The sequence below is a fragment of the Podarcis tiliguerta genome (assembly GCF_965153285.1).
Source record: "Podarcis tiliguerta genome assembly, chromosome: 5".
Classification (NCBI taxonomy): Eukaryota; Metazoa; Chordata; class Lepidosauria; order Squamata; family Lacertidae; genus Podarcis; species Podarcis tiliguerta.
Window position 1 is genome coordinate 72,095,683 of NC_139538.1, and position 15,902 is coordinate 72,111,584.

The following is a 15,902-nucleotide window of genomic DNA, read 5'->3' on the forward strand; positions in this document are numbered from 1 at the left end:
AAGGCCTGTACAATTCATTGATTAAATGAAGATGATGCGCAGTCATTTTTTAAAGAAAGCCTGAAACCACGAGCTAAAATAAGAATTAGGAGGTTATTAAATTATTTTCAACTAAGTAATGTTATGCTTCTGTAACTTTCTTAATTAACAGGAGAATCAAAGCAATCCCCTCTTTCAAGATACACACAGTTTTGCATTTTAAGTGTATGCAGAACATTTTTCCTCCTTAATTTTTGAAAGATATCTTTTGTTCCGGTCTACTGTGTCTTTGGAGTCAAATCTTGAATGACTTTACTAAGGAGATTCACGAGAGAATATACAGCCGCTTGTTTTTGCAAAGGGAGGGCAAATAAATTTTGCATTTTTAGCTAGAGACCCCCTTTAGATTTGGTGAGGCAGGTTGAGTGTTGAAGCTAAGGCTAATTGAAAACAGATGAGGGAGAGGCACAGCACATTTTTTAGGACCCAACAAGTGGCTGCACAACTTTGCTTGCTGTGCCTTGGGAGCTAAGCTTTGCTATGAAGGGAGCTGCTGAACTTAGTGCCAATGTGCATGTAGAGAAGAGGGTGAGCAAACTGAGGTAGAGATTGAAATGTTGAATATGCTGTTTAGAGTTTTATTATAGTCACAGTTTTGCTTTTCAATCTGGGATGATGCAATAAGAAATAGAGGTGCACACTTGTACAGATCTCCCCATCCATAATCTTGCCCCAAGCGATTCCCAGACTTAAGGCTGATTCATGTAGCAAGGTGGTGATGAAATAAGGCAGCCACAAAGCAACTGGTTTGGTAGCGAGCATAAGAATCATGGAAGTTACTAGCAATATATTTGGGGGGGTTGGGTAACTTGGTTCACTATAGCTTTCTGTATCTTAACACAAAGGCATATAATGAACTGTGAAAACCACTGTAGCTAACACAATGGCAGCATACATTGCCCCCCGCCCCCCGCTTATTGCCAAAACTGCCCTGTGTGGTAGATTAGGCTGAAAGATGATGGATGGCTCAAAGTGAACATGGTCTTTGCAGTTCTAGCTTGGCAGTCAATAACTACTGCACCACGCCAGCTCTAATTCCAGAAGTAGGGTATCCTGTAGATCAGTCCATAACTCTTAGTATTGTGTATAACTATTGAAGCACCATTAGCAAGGCTCCTCATATCAACCTTGGGATATTATCTGGGAATTCCACAAATTACCCTTTGTTTTGCAAATTTAATGAACACATTGCATGCCCTTAGGGCTAGAATATCTTTATACATTAAGCAGACTTATTTAATGTGCATAAAAATTTATGGGCTGCCTTTTTTTTTTTTTTTTTTTTTTGCCACAGAGGCCTTCGAAGTGGCTGACAGATTCAATAGTAATTAAACAGCTCATTAAAAGCAATTTACAGAAACACGAATGCAACAGCAGTAATTGTATTTCATTTGCAGAAGAGAAGACCCAGCCTTCTGAAGGTCTCGTTGAACAAGAAGGTGCTCACTGGTCTCCTAAAGATCATGTAAAAGCTGTTGATGGAACAGTCTGTCTTGGGAGGTTGTGGACTCTCCTTCCTTGGAGGTTTTTAAGCAGAGGTTCGATGGCCATCTGTCATGGATGCTTTAGCTGGGATTTCTGCATTGCAGGGAGTTGGACTAGATGACCCTTAGGGTCTCTTCCAGCTCTGCATTTCTATGGTTCTTTATGCTGACACTGGAAAAGCCCTGTTTTTATAGTAGAGGATAATGTCGCCTCAGGCGGTATCTCGTCAGTAGGATATTAACTTGCAGAATATAGCTGTTCCACATTCTCTGCAGCCTGCACAAGGCAGTCTTCAGGAGCAGCCTCCTGTGGAGTGTTTCAGTAGTCAAACTGAGAAGTAACCAGAGGAAACATGTTAATGGAAAGTTGTCTCCTCCCTTAAGTATGCATATGGTGTACCATATTTATGCATCTAATGTATATTCATGTGGCTGAGTTTATTCAATAGACATTTTAAGAGTCAGCAGGTCAGGGGTGTGTCCTTTTTAACCTCCATTCCCAGCAGCTCTTTAGAACATTTGACCTTAGTTACTTGAACTAAAGTCAATCGAAGCACTAATAGGAAACTAAGGGAAGTCACATGACTTCCTGGCAGACAAAAGTAAACTTGGGACACCTGCGGCTGTTGTCATCTCATCGCTTGCTCACCACTTCAAGCGCATAGATAAATTTGGCGCTCGAGCATGACAGCCATGAAAAGCTTTCTGTCTGAAAGATATAGAGAACGGATTGGAAAATGTTTAAACTTGAGGCTGCTATATTGGATGACTACAAGTCCTCCCCCCCCCCCCATTTGCTCTGGTATTATCTAAGATTATGGCTTTCCTTTTGTTCTTGCTATGGCACCTGTTGCTGATGTAAGTACAATAATCTCGGCTGCACCGTTCGCTAGGTACTTTGATCAGAGCATATGTCATGAATTACTGTAAAAGGTACTGGAGGTTTGGATTGAAAACTATTGAAGGTTTTGCACTACTGGAAACCGAAACCTCTTTTTTTGTTTTTTAACCTTGCTGTTTTTATTCATAAAATTTCAAGAACACCTCTACATATTTGGTACGATAGGTCATCAGTATTATAATAATTTCAAAGTAAGTTACCCTGCATTGGATTTTCCTGTGCCAGAATAGGTGTGTGTTTTGAGCATGCTTTTGTCTGTTGTTCAGAATGGTTTACTAGTATATGAGATGCAAATATCCACAGAGCTAACTATGCTTAAAATCTGCTGTGTTTTAGTAACGGCTCCATTGTTATCTGGTTAGATTTAGAAATGCAGTAAGCCAAATGGCCCATGAAAACGAAATCCTTTACTGCTAAATGGAGAGGAAACAAATGCATTTCGAAACTTGCAATCCTGTGCGTATCTATTCAGATGTAAGTCCCATTGTGTTCAGTGAGACTTATTCCAGGTAAATCTATGGCAGCTCTTGTCAAAAGCAGTGCGGCCAGGCAGTTTTAGACCCTGGATTTAATGGCCTTAGATGTCTTGTGTGTGTGTGTTCTGTTGTGAAGCACACAATTAACATTTCTCTCCCCCCCCCCACCTTCAAACAATTTAATGCTTTACAACTGCTTCTACATCCTTGATATATTAGAGCAAAAAAGTGTTTATAAACCCTGAAAAAGGGAGCACTCTGAGCACATGCGCTTTTGCATTTTAAACTCTGATCATACCATCATTATAACTACAAGAATAAAATTGAGTTTGTGTTTGCTGCCCTAATGTTGGTGCCCTGCTGCACATATTCCCTGAGTTGGTGAGGTTTGTTTGATAGCAACAAGAAACTAACCTTTTAATGTAATCAACCCAGTCTTGTGGAATACTGCCGTTGTTGTTTATACCCCGCCCATCTGACTGAGTTGCTCCAGCCACTCTGGGCGGCTTCCAACACATATAAAAACACAATAAAACATCAAACATTAAAAACTTCCCTGTACCAATAGAGATTCTGCATAGACCTTCTGTTTCAACTTCTAAATGCCTGCTGAATATTTTTTTACTCCGTCAGACTCCTGCAGGCAATGAAGACAATATATTTCCATAATAATTACCGGTAGCTGATTTCTGGTTTTAAAGTTTTATATGCTTTCATGTAAAACTGTTGTAAACCATTCTGGGGTTTGTTTTTTAATGAATAGTGGTATATAAATACTTGTAATAAATAATAAACAAATACACTTTGAACAAGCACCATTTTGTTGTAAAAACAAGATGATTTAATATTTTAAAGTTTTTTAAAAAATACAAAGAGCATCTGTAACCATGTACACGCTTGGCTGGCTATAACATCTTTTAAAAATGAGAAGAAAGGATGCTGTGGTGATCAGCATCAGCCGCAGATGTCTCCCTCCATGTCCATAATGGCCCAAGTGTTGGCCAAAAATGGTTCCTCTCTTCCTTCCTTTTTTACAATTTGCAGAGTGTTTCGGGCAGGACTGAAGCACCCATGAAACTTGGAGGGGAAGGGGAAAGAGAATTTTCTCCAAAATATTTGGAGAATGGATAGGGCGAAGGCTGACATTTACTTTAACCATGCAAGGTTGCAGAGGGATTTTTTTCCTTTTCCTTTCAAAACAAATGCCCGGCACCACTCAAAAGCAGTACAAAGCCCTCTCTGTCTCCATAGCTGCCACTTCCTAATGGGTATGGAGTGACGCAATGCAATGTGACATGTTCCTGCCATGCCACCCCAGGAAGTGTATATTGGCTGCTTCCCACTGGCCCATATTCTTCAATGGTTTTGGAACAACACAACATGATGTTTTAAAGTAGAAGAAATAGAAGAGAACCCTCTACCACCACATATACTTAAGGTAAGCAGAGTCCCTGTCCAAATATTTAAGAGAAAACTATTTCCTCTGCTCCCTGTGAGAGATAGCAAGAATGTTGCATCCTGTTTTTGCATGTGTGATACTTTGTGAAAACAGAGGTGGATTTCGGCCTAGCGTTGGTAAAAAGGGCCTATCTGGGTGGGTGAACAAAATTTCCTTCTGGCTGAATGCAAAGAGAGGAGAAGAAAAGAGGTTGCTGGCTTGGTGGCCTAACCTGATAAGCTGGGCCGTCCTAAATAAAACCTGATAACTCCCGTTGGCTCCTGCCAAAGGGCATTATAGACGTAGACAGTCCTTACCTTAAAAATGCACTGTGAGGGGAACAGGCCAGTGTAGCTAACCACTATACCTCACAAACCCTGCTTTTTTTGCTAACCAATACTTGTCTGTAAGAGTTTTTTGAAAATTAGGTATAGATAGTTTTGACGCGTCCCCACCACCTACAGAAGACACCACAGAATTCTATCTTAAATGCATACCCTCCAACATTTCATCGATAATAATATAATAGTAATAATAATTTCATTATTTATACCCTGCCTATCTGAATGTGTGGCTTCCAACACATAAAAATATACAACAAATTAAACATTAAAAAAACTTCCCTATACAAGGCTGCCTTCAGATATCTTCTAACGGTTCTGTAGGGAAAATAGGGATGTCCCAAGATCCAGTCAGGGACTTGGACAGCTTCTGTAAACCTTGGACTGTTAATGGAAAATAGGGACACTTGATCTGTAAATGTGAGCTTTCTCTTCTGTGTAAGTTGCTATAAACTCACTTCCTCACTGAACACTTCAAGCAGTATGATATTGGGGTGGACCAGTGAGGAGGTGCAGGCCATCATGAAAGAACGGAGGGGGCAACATGGTGAAAGCTCACTGCCAAAAATAACCAGTTCTTCTACCCTTCCTTCCATATGCTGATCAGCTGTTTTGATCGCAGCCTTCAACCCTCTTTGCTCCTTTCAACTCCGTGGTAGCTGTCATTCAATATGCTATCTCTCGCCAAAAGCTGAAGAGAAGCAGAACTTTCTATTAATTGCTCCACACACATGCAGCTGAAGTGAAAGTGGCTCAACCATTGTCCACTGTTAAGAACAATAAGTTCAACCTCCCAGGGCATAAACCTAACTTTGCCCAATCCCCTCTGTCCCTGAATTCCTCCCTAAAGTTTTTGGGGAATCTGGGCTAGCTTCCTCTGGATCGGTTTACACAGGGTGTAGATGATGCACCCCAGAGGATCAGATTTGATGATTTGACTGCTAGTTGTTGATTCCCATTCTACTTAATCTCCACCCCATCAATATTGAAGTAACCTTTCTGAGAACTATAGTAGTGCAATATGTGTAAAATATCAGTAGATGGTGCTGTAGTCCTTTACATATTTGTACGAAAGCACAACAGGAACAGAGGATGTTCACATGAAAAAAAAAAATGGGATCCTTGTATTTTTCCACCCTTGTGGCTTCTTGAGCACTGCTGAATATTTGCCATCAGATTCTTCAAATTTAATTTGCACCCTGCTTTCTTTCTGTGTGTGCATGAACCGAGGTGAAAAAAACTGGTGGAGGTGATTAACATTGACAAGCCCCCCCCCCCTTTTCAAATGGCTTCTGTGTCCCTAATCCTCAGAAATTGTAGAAGATAATATAGGAATTAGCACTATATCATGGGTTTTCAAAGCCTATCAATGGGTTTTCCAAAGACTAAGTGCAATTCTTTAATTTCTAAATGTATGCATACATGCCAGATACTTTCAATCTCACAATGGGAAAGGGGAACAAACCCTAAGGTGGAGTACATTTTTGCAAAAAAACTCTTGAAAGTTTAAAACATCTGAGAGATCTTGGCATAAAAACTGCACAATGCATTGAAGACCAGCATATCCAGATTGGGCAAGTATAGGTTAGGGAAAATTTTGTGGCTCATTAGATCAGCATTTCTCAACCTTGGGCCTCCAGCTGTTTTTGGACTACAACTACCATAATCCTCAGCTAGCAAGACCAGTGGTCAGGGATGATGGGAATTGTAGTTCGAAAACAGCTGGAGGCCCAAGGTTGGGAAACACTGCATTAGAGAACTCCACCACCTACTTCTTGGATGCTTAGATTTTTAAAACATAGCTTTAATTTAAAATGCAAGTGAGCAGGTAACAAAATACATAGGCCCAGCAGCAAAAGGTCTTGGCTTAAGTGGCCTTGGGTTGAAATGTCAGGTGCACTCTGGCCATTTGCACATGCAACATTAGGCTAAACATGCTTGTTTAATAAGCTCGGATATGAAATAGAAGAAGATGCCTTCACCCCGGTATGGTTCCCCTTTATCACATACATAGCCCAACAACAAGAATCCGCCAACAGCATACGAATCAATATAGCTAACCTGACCCAAAAATCCAACCCCCCTGCCACAAACAAATCTAACTAAAGCCAACCAAAGCCAACCCAACCACCCCTAGGCCACCCCTACCACGCTCACCACCAAGGAAATATAACAAGCGAATAGAAAGAGAACCCACACAAGTGACACTGACACAAAACCCCACACATACATGAAGTAGAAGAATAGCAGCATTACCACCCTATCCCACCCCATGCACCTTCTCCACCCTTCCCCTCTTTTCTTCCCAACCTAATACTGCGTGCAGCACTAATGTCTCGCAACATATGAAACTGATCTGTAGAAAACACAACTTGAAAAAACAGACAATGAACATATTTTTGTAAACTAAGAAATCTTTAATTATTTTTTTTTTAAAGCAAGGATATGCACAAGTATCACGTGGGAGCTCCTTTGAAGCCACTTCACTCCTCCCTTCATGTGAGCAGCTGAAGAAGCCAGCTTTGATTTATGGCTTCGTATCCTGGCTTGTTCAGCTGCTCATGCTGGCTTCGCATTACGTGCAAGGATGTCCTCAGAGTTGGCTGGACTAAGCAGCTTCAGCCCAACTTGCACTCTTACTGGGCTAGTGATCCTTCTCACGGAAGAAGGGAGTGCAATGCATAACTTTCATATCCATCATGCACATAATGTTTCTGAGGTGGGCACTCCACATGGAGGCCCAGTTTGCATATGTACTACTCCCAAAAGGTGGGGTTTGTTTCTTAAAGGGGAATTTGTGTGAATCTTGTAAATGCATAGGCCTCCATGTCACATTAGGTCAGTGTGTGTCTGCTTCTTCACCACACAGAGAGTATTGTGAGCTGGCTTTGGTATGCAAAGCTATGGATGTTCAAACATACGGTCTGTATGCCTGCTTTGCTCACTCATTAATGTTATTAGTATATATTTAGTTATGCACAGTGAAAGCTCCTAAGGGTTTGTGCTTCACTCATGTTTCAAAATATGTGACAGATGCACAGTGAAGTGAACTTCCAGTTACTCCCCACAGCTTCTGGAAACTCCTTCCCCATGGCCAGGCCATAGGATGTGTGCCTCAGTTTAACATAGTTCTGGTGGTTACAATCTGTCTGTTGCTCCTTTAGCTACATTTTTAAAAAGTTCTCGGTTTATGGAGACAGCAGTTGTAAATTTGCATTGGTTCATTCATTCACTCAGCTTCATGAACTCATCCATTCATATAACTAGAGATTATCACCACCCTGCAAAGTAAGTGGCAAGCCTAGATGTGGGTGTGCTTCAGTCTGACGTTTGTGCCTTGATATCTGAACTTGGAGCAACTTGGAGAAATGTGGCTATGGAGTTTGAATGTTCCGATTTAGCTTTACATTTCATACGAATGGGCATAAACCACTAGCAGATTTCTCTTCTCTTTGGCTGCATGGGAAAGGCAAGAGGCAGTTCACTGTACAGTAGTGTCACAAGACCACGTTGTTTGCCTCGTGGATTGAAATTTCACCCTGATAACTAAAATCATAGGAGGTGATGAGATGCCACAAACTGTATCTCATCCCTCTTGTTCAAGCTCCAGAACAGATGATTTAGATGAAACTCTTTACCTGTGAATTAAAAGGTGACTTCTGGCAGCTCCATAATCTAAACTGAGAGTGTTGCATACACCCTGTAACATCAAAAAGAGAGGGAAGGAGGAAGGGAGGGAGAGAGCCTTCCTGTCACAGGCATTAGAATGCCTCTGGGAAGTGCAGCTGGTACCAGATTTCCTATCCTTGCCCAGAGGAACATATCAAAGTCATACCAATGTGACTACAGTAGATAAAACAACAAGGGGGTTAGGATGAAGAAGACACATACGTTTTATTTCATTTCTTTTCCGCATCGAGTCTGCTCTGGAGGTTTCCTCGTTGTAGTCAGTTCAGATGGTGCGTGTTCCTTTCCAGGGCTGAGCTCTGGCTGGGAAATGGTTCTTCAACTTTGAAGTGGTTTTAATCGCGGAGCTGATTTATCTGCCCACCTATACTGAAAATAGTTTTGCGTTTTTAAGAAAAGTTTCCTTTTCAAAATGGATTGTTAATTGTGCATATGGCACTTCTAAAAATGAGACAGGGAGGGAGCTATCCTAAAGCTTGAGAGAGCGGAAAGGGCAAGAGAGTGATAAGGCCAGCATAAGATTCTGTGTATGTCTGGCGCATGCATAGACCCTGACAACAGTACAGCTTACTTGGTTTAGTCGCCTTGCCCCCAAAGAGCTAATTTTCACATTATTTTGTTTTGTTGACATATATATTTCTGTAGGTCACTTTGTTGTTCTTCAATGTTATAAATGGCAGGTGATTTTTGTCTCTGATCAGTAATGTGGATGATGCCTTAACACTGTCCACCTCTCTATTTTGCAAAATTGCCTTAAATGCCAATTTTCTTTGCATTTCATTTGCCTTAAGGTTGGCCAAAGGCCTGAGGCATCACACAGCTTTTGAGTTGAGAAACAGAAAACATTTTGAATTTAGGCATATGAATATTTTCCGGTTGTCTTTCATTTTAATTTTTGCTCTCTTCCCATAGAGCTCAGAATGCAGCATTTCATAGAAATTTTGGGACATACAGAATTCATTCCGCTGTGCTAAGTTGTTATGTCTGTCTGTGTTCAGTCAAAACATAAGAACTCTGGTTTAATACAGCAGTAAGATTTTTTTCCCTGTTTGTTTTTATTTTACATAAAAGTGGTACTTAGCATTCCAGTGACTTTGTTTTTTGTGGTTGTTTACTTCAGAAATTGGGATTTGTATAAAGCAAATGTGTACATTCAGTTGTCAATTTTTTTAATCTTTTATAAATGATACATGAAATATTTTGGTCTCCAGACATCCTCTCTTTAACTTCCTGTTGCCATGGTCACTCATTAGTATTCCATGGAGGCCTGGTTGCCATGGAAAAATGTGTAGTTGTACAGTGTTTCCATGGTTACTCTCCACCATTATGTACCTTTGGTATATCAACTAGCAGATCTGTTTGGGTAAGCCTGAAATATTACAGAAGTATTTAAAGCTACTGGTAATTCAGATCTCATGCCCAATCTGCAGCTTGAATATTTATCTGCAGAAGGGCAATGGAGCCATTTTGGATTGCAAATGCCATATTAAAATGAATGCTTTTGAGACATTATTTCACAGCTGCAACTCAGCCTGTATTTTTTGTGAAGGTTTGAATTCATATGCTGAAGAATTTTCACACGTTTTGCAGGAATACCACATTTTGGACCCCTTTTGAGTGTATTTAAGCTATTTCATGTGTGGATTGTGTGAGAAGGTGTTTGGTGTTTCTAGTATCATTCGTGAAATCGGATAGAAATCGGAGAAGCCACCTGGTGACTCGCTGCTTTTTGCAGGTTTCACAATAAAAGTGCACAGACCTTCTTTCTTCAATCAGCCAGGCCCATAATCCTGAGGGGTGGAGGTGGGTGAGCAGCTTTTACCTGAAGATTCATTCAGAGATGCTGTGGGGAACAGCTCTCCCTACCTCACATGGTTATTTATCAGGAGCATCAACAATTCTAGAAGTGGATTTAGAGCAGCATGACTGGTCTCCCCCCCACTGGGTGCCAAATTGAATGGGGCACCTCAGGGTGTCACAACTGTGGCATAGTACACAGTCAGAATGGAAGGAGAGAGGCGGGGGCCACCAAATTTTCACTTTGCACAGGAGCTACTGAAATTTAAAAGACCAAAGTCTGCCCCTGCAAATTCTCTACTGAAACCTTTTCAGTTTGACACAGATAGCCTTCTGAGGGCCACGCCCCCATGGGGTGAGGTGGGGGGGGGAGTGGATGGAACAACAGATGTGATTCACACCTTTTGCACAATGGGCTACATTCCAAGCGTGCAAAAGCCAGCCAGCCAGCCCTCTTCGTGCTCCATTCAGGCATGCAAGAGTTTGAGGGCACATTTCAGCCAGGCAGAGCACTAAAGGAGGGTACAGAGCAGGGCTGGTGATGGGTGTGGGATGGGGAGAATGGACATTCCCTGGAGAGTTGGCCTGGCCTGGGAGAGTCCCCAGGGCCAGATAGAGAGGACCGGAGGGCCACATTCTGTCTCGGGGCCTGCAGTTCCCCACCCCTGATATAGGTAGTCAACCTTTGAACCTCTATACACCTTTTCAACCATTATATAAGAAAAATTCCTTTATCTATAAAACTATTAAAACTATAAAACTATAAAATTCCTTTATCTATAAAACTATTAAAAGTATGGGAGACCTAATATTGAAACGGTGGGCAGTGTCTTATATAAACAACTCAATGGGCCTATGTACATGTTCTGCATGATAGAAGAACCCTTTTTTAAGTGAAGAGTTTTGTAGCTGTTGATCAACACTGCTATCTTTGTGATGGGGTGTATATAAGCAAACTCTTCTAACCAAATATTGTTGAGTATATGTTTTTGCAATTGAGCCATGAAAGTCTTCAAGGGCAGTTTGGTTAACTTCTTCCTTGATAAAGGGAATGGATGCTCCTTGCTCCCTAAACATAGGGCACCCTTGCAGGTGAGGCATTCCCATATGACTAACAAGTACAGAATCATAGAATTGGAAGAGACCCTGAGTGTTCTAGTCCAACTCCCTACAACACAGGGAAATCAACACATAGTTCCCCATCCAATTTGAAACCATGCTGGACCCTGCTTAGCTTTGCAGATGTGCTAGCAGTTTTACTGCTGGACAACTCTGACCTTGGCTTCAAAGATTGCCAGGTGGGCATGGGAATGGCTGGTACCTATACGGCCTAGGACCCTCGTACCTACGGGACCGCCTCTCCTGGTATGCCCCACAGAGGAACTTACGCTCTTCAAATAAAAACATCTTGAAGGTCCCAGGCCACAGAGAGGTTAGGCTGGCCTCAACTAGAGCCAGGGCTTTTTCGGCTGCGGCTCCAACCTGGTGGAACGCTCTGTCTCAAGAGACAAGGGCCCTGCAGGACTTGACATCTTTCCGCAGGGCCTGCAAGACAGAGCTGTTCCACCAGGCCTTTGGTCAGGGTGCAGCCTGACTCCCTCCTCTGGCAATCTTTACAAAACTTTAGTTTATGGTTGCCATCAATTTTGAATTTGATTTTAATTAATTTTTTATAATGTTTTTATAATGTTGCACTATTTTAGTGTTGTTAGCCGCCCTGAGCCCGGCTTCGGCTGGGGAGGGCGGGATATAAATAAAATTTGTTATTATTATTTATTATTACCCCTGAGTCCCCCCCCCAAAAGCAGTGATTAGGGATTTGCTGGTACCACCTGTGAGCTGGTTATCAGACTGTTAGTTATAGACCTGCATATTTCAAAGTAAGAATTGCTTCCAGGTAATTGTAAAGGGAAGCTGTGCAAAAACTGTTACTCCTCCCCTTTCTTTTGAACCACAAATTACTAGTGTGGCTGCAAAAAGTTGCCTGCAGTATCCTCAGGATTGCTTGTACTTGGCCTCTCATCATTTGTGTCATTTGGGAGTAGCAGTGACTAAATTAGGCTTGATTAGCATTTATACAGGAATAATCTATTACTTCCTCACAATTAAAGCCAAATAGTTTTTCGTCTCGACTGATGGTTCTCTTTATGAAGAGAGAATGTAAATGACTGTTCTGTTTGAACGTTTGCGAAATTTAAAATACAACATTTCAAGCTTTGTGTTAATTTAGAGGCTGGGCTGTCCATGCAGTAACATTCCTATTAAGGAAAAAACATATGAAAAGACCAAAGGTGACAATTGAGATCTTAGGGAGTCATGCATTACTCCTGCTTTGAGTTAATGCACAGAACATACAGGCCAGTCTTGCAGCTTGCAACTCTGCAGGGGCAAGTAGCAACTGCTCCCAGTGAGCACATGATTGTGCCAACATGGGGGTGATGGAAATACAAAAACTGCACATGCAGGCTTCATCAAGCCGCTGTATTCCAGTAGCGGTACTTGGTGGGTGCATCCTGGAGAGAATCTCTTTCTCTTTCATAGCCTTAAAGAGCTAATAGTCTTTTAAAGTTGGGAGGAAAAATGGAGCTTCCTTGTACAGCCTCATGGTCTAAGGCTAGAGAAAATAGTGGCACGAGTGAGTCTTTCTTGAACTAGACAACTGATCCTGAATTCATTTGTAGGGCTAACGTTAAGTGGGAAAATAATTGGGGAAAGTATTGCAGAACCATGGCTTGTTCCTGCTGAAAACGGCTTCATAAGCAAGCCCACAACCACCACTACCAAAGAGTCTCCTCCTATTTTAGTTATCAGGATTGGTAGAAGGATGCTTGTAGACCTGGAATTGCTTCATCAAGTGGATAATATAACATCTCAGATGGCTTCCAGGAAATACGTTTTCACTGATATGTTTCAGCTAGAGCAAAAAAACCTTGTTGCATCTGTAGGAAAGATGGTAGCAGTGGTGGGTTTTTTGGGGGGGTGGGCAGGGGGGAGAGAAAGTAGGGATGTGGCAGAGTGAGGGGGCAGTGAGATCAGGGGAGCCCCAGGGTTGTGGCGGGAGCCCCACAGGTGTGCACACACCTCCAGGACCACTGTCGCCAACCTGGAGTTCCCATCATTGTTGCCACCTAACCCAACCCCACCCCTATCTTGATGAGTCGCTACTTGGAGGATGCCATTGCCTCTGCCACAGCCATGACCCACCATTGGAAGTGAATCGTAGTCAGAGACCAAAGCAAGTCTCATGTATTAAAGATGTGCAGTCATGGGGTATCCTATGAACTCGCATGAGCCCATGAAGGAAATGAAAGAGAGCTGCACTGGTTTGAGTAAGACCACTTCCCATTTTCCCAGTGATTCTCCAAAGTCTTGGGAAGAGGTTTTGCCTACATCTTCTGTATATTATTCTTATCTGCACTTTGAATATCAAGACTTCATTTTTCATGTTTCTTGGTAGTTTGGGAGTCTTCCTTCCTTCCTTCGCTGCAAAAAAAGTTGAATGAGTTCTGAATCCATTTTTGCCTTTCAGTAATATATGCTACAGGTTGCAATTTTGTGGTACACTAGCACTTAAAGGAAAAGTTGGTTAGTCATTTGCAGTAACTTGTCTGTACCGTACCGAAAGCCTGGGAAAGTAAAAAGGGGGATGAAGGTTCCTATTTTCCAGCAGGTATGTAAGAGGGGAAATCCATCTTAGCCTTTCTACTACTGGATCCTACTGGGTCCATCTTGGGACATGTATTTTACATGTAAGGTATCAATGTAGTTCATACAGAAACTTATAAGTTGACAGGAGCTGAGGAGGATCCAGCTCAAGATGATGATGGTGGTGGTGATTAATTTATTACAATTTATTTAATTTATTATGAATTAATTTGCTATCTTCATGCCTTGTACAGTGGTACCTCGGGTTATATACGCTTCAGGTTATATATGCTTCAGGTTACAGACTCCGCTAACCCAGAAATAGTGCTTCAGGTTAAGAACTTTGCTTCAGGATGAGAACAGAAATCGTGCTCCGATGGCCTGGCAGCAGCAGGAGGCCCCATTAGCTAAAGTGGTGCTTCAGGTTAAGTACAGTTTCAGGTTAAGAACAGACCTCCGGAACAAATTAAGTACTTAACCTGAGGTAACACTGTATATGTGTTTGCTTAGGGCTTCATTAGATACTTTTTCCTGCTTGTTGCTATTTTCCATGTTAAATTGCATTTTTCTTCAGAAGCAAGATGTCTTTTGACTTAAGTTTGTTTACATTCTTTAAAAGTTTTATTTGTTTATTTTTAGGTTTATCACAGACACCATCCTCCTCAAAGCTCTCGAAAGGTAGGCAAAAAATAAAAAGGAAAATATGCTTGTTACTGTCCTCTTTTAAGTGACTGTTTTTTCTCTGCGTTCACATCTCAGTAGTATAGGTCGTGTTGTTGTTAAGTTGTTTAGTCATTTAGTCATGCCCGACTCTTCGTGACCCCTTGGACCAGAGCACACCAAGCACTCCTGTCATCCACTGCCTCCCGCAGTTTGGTCAACACCTGCCAGATGACCACAGAGTAAGTTGTGTGTAGAGATGATTGGATGGAGTATCAAAACATGTTAAAGCAACTTTTATATTCTTGAAACTTTTATATTCTTGATCATATTCTGCTTCTCTATTTGACAACGGTGTAATATGCTCTTTAAGTGTAGAATGAAAAAAAAAATTCCCTTCCTTATATAGGACATGATCCAGGCAAAATAAAGCACGACTTGGGCCACAGATCTCAACTGAATGAAGTTATGAGCAACTTTTCCATTGAAATTCAGTGGGACTAAAATGTGTTTTTAAAGACCTGTGTCCATTGTTTTGTACTTGTCATTTCCCACAACCCAAGGACATTGCAGTGTTAGTGGGAGGAATAAAAAAAGAACAAGGTTCAGGCTACTTCTTGGGGGAAGGGGTAGAATGGCCAAGAATACTGGTTTCTAACAAATAAATTTGACTGCCAGGCTGATGTGCCTTATTTGAGACCTCCTGGCTGGAGAATATTGCTGAGCCACTACCCTTTGACTCAGTGGTTAAGTAGGGAACTCATCGTCTTATCTCTCCAGCTATGCAGAAATTAAAGACTGCAAAATAAGGCGAGGGACCTTTAACCAGCCAGCCAGCATCTCCAAGGAGGTGGAGCCTACCACACTCCATGTGTGGTTGGCCTGTGTAAGGTATCAGTTGGCTTTCAGCTCCCTGCAGAGAAAACATTTTCTGTTCCTCACTTAGCAGGGCCTATCTGCTCTCTGCTTTCACAGGACACTCCCTACATCCCATGCAAGGCTTGAGCTGCCATGGAACTGGAAGGTCCTTATATTGAATGACTACTGTCAATTACAGAATTGTTTCCATGGCTTGGATGGGGAACCTGAGGCCCTTCCAATATTGTTGGCCTGCTACTCCCACCACCCCCAACCATTAGCCATGCAAGGGATTTGGAATCCCAAAAGATCTGGAGCACCACAGGTTCCTCATAACCAATTTAAAAGAATAGGTCTTAAAACGTTGCTTCAGAAGAAAAGTGTTGTAGATGATCTGAAAGAGTCCAACATGTTGACCTTTCATGGGCACTGCATCAAAATGGCTAATGCCTGAGGATAATATCAGTGATGGTCTGCTGTGTTTCTGCTTGAGATCCCACAAGTGCAGTTGATGCTCATGATGCTTCCATCCGAGAAGAAAGAAGTATAAATATTTTCATCCATCCTTTCAGTCAT

General features: G+C 41.8%; 1 protein-coding gene across 36 annotated transcripts in view; it reads left to right on the plus strand.

Annotated features, from left to right (window-relative positions):
- ANK3 (ankyrin 3) overlaps positions 1-15,902 on the plus strand; it is a 376,227-nt gene that overhangs the window by 10,847 nt on the left and 349,478 nt on the right. For all 36 annotated transcript variants that reach the window (XM_083439835.1, XM_083439848.1, XM_083439844.1 and 33 more), the window contains exon 2: positions 14,448-14,486. In XM_083439835.1, the coding sequence (XP_083295961.1) occupies positions 14,448-14,486 (39 nt within the window). The remainder of the gene's footprint in view (positions 1-14,447; positions 14,487-15,902) is intronic.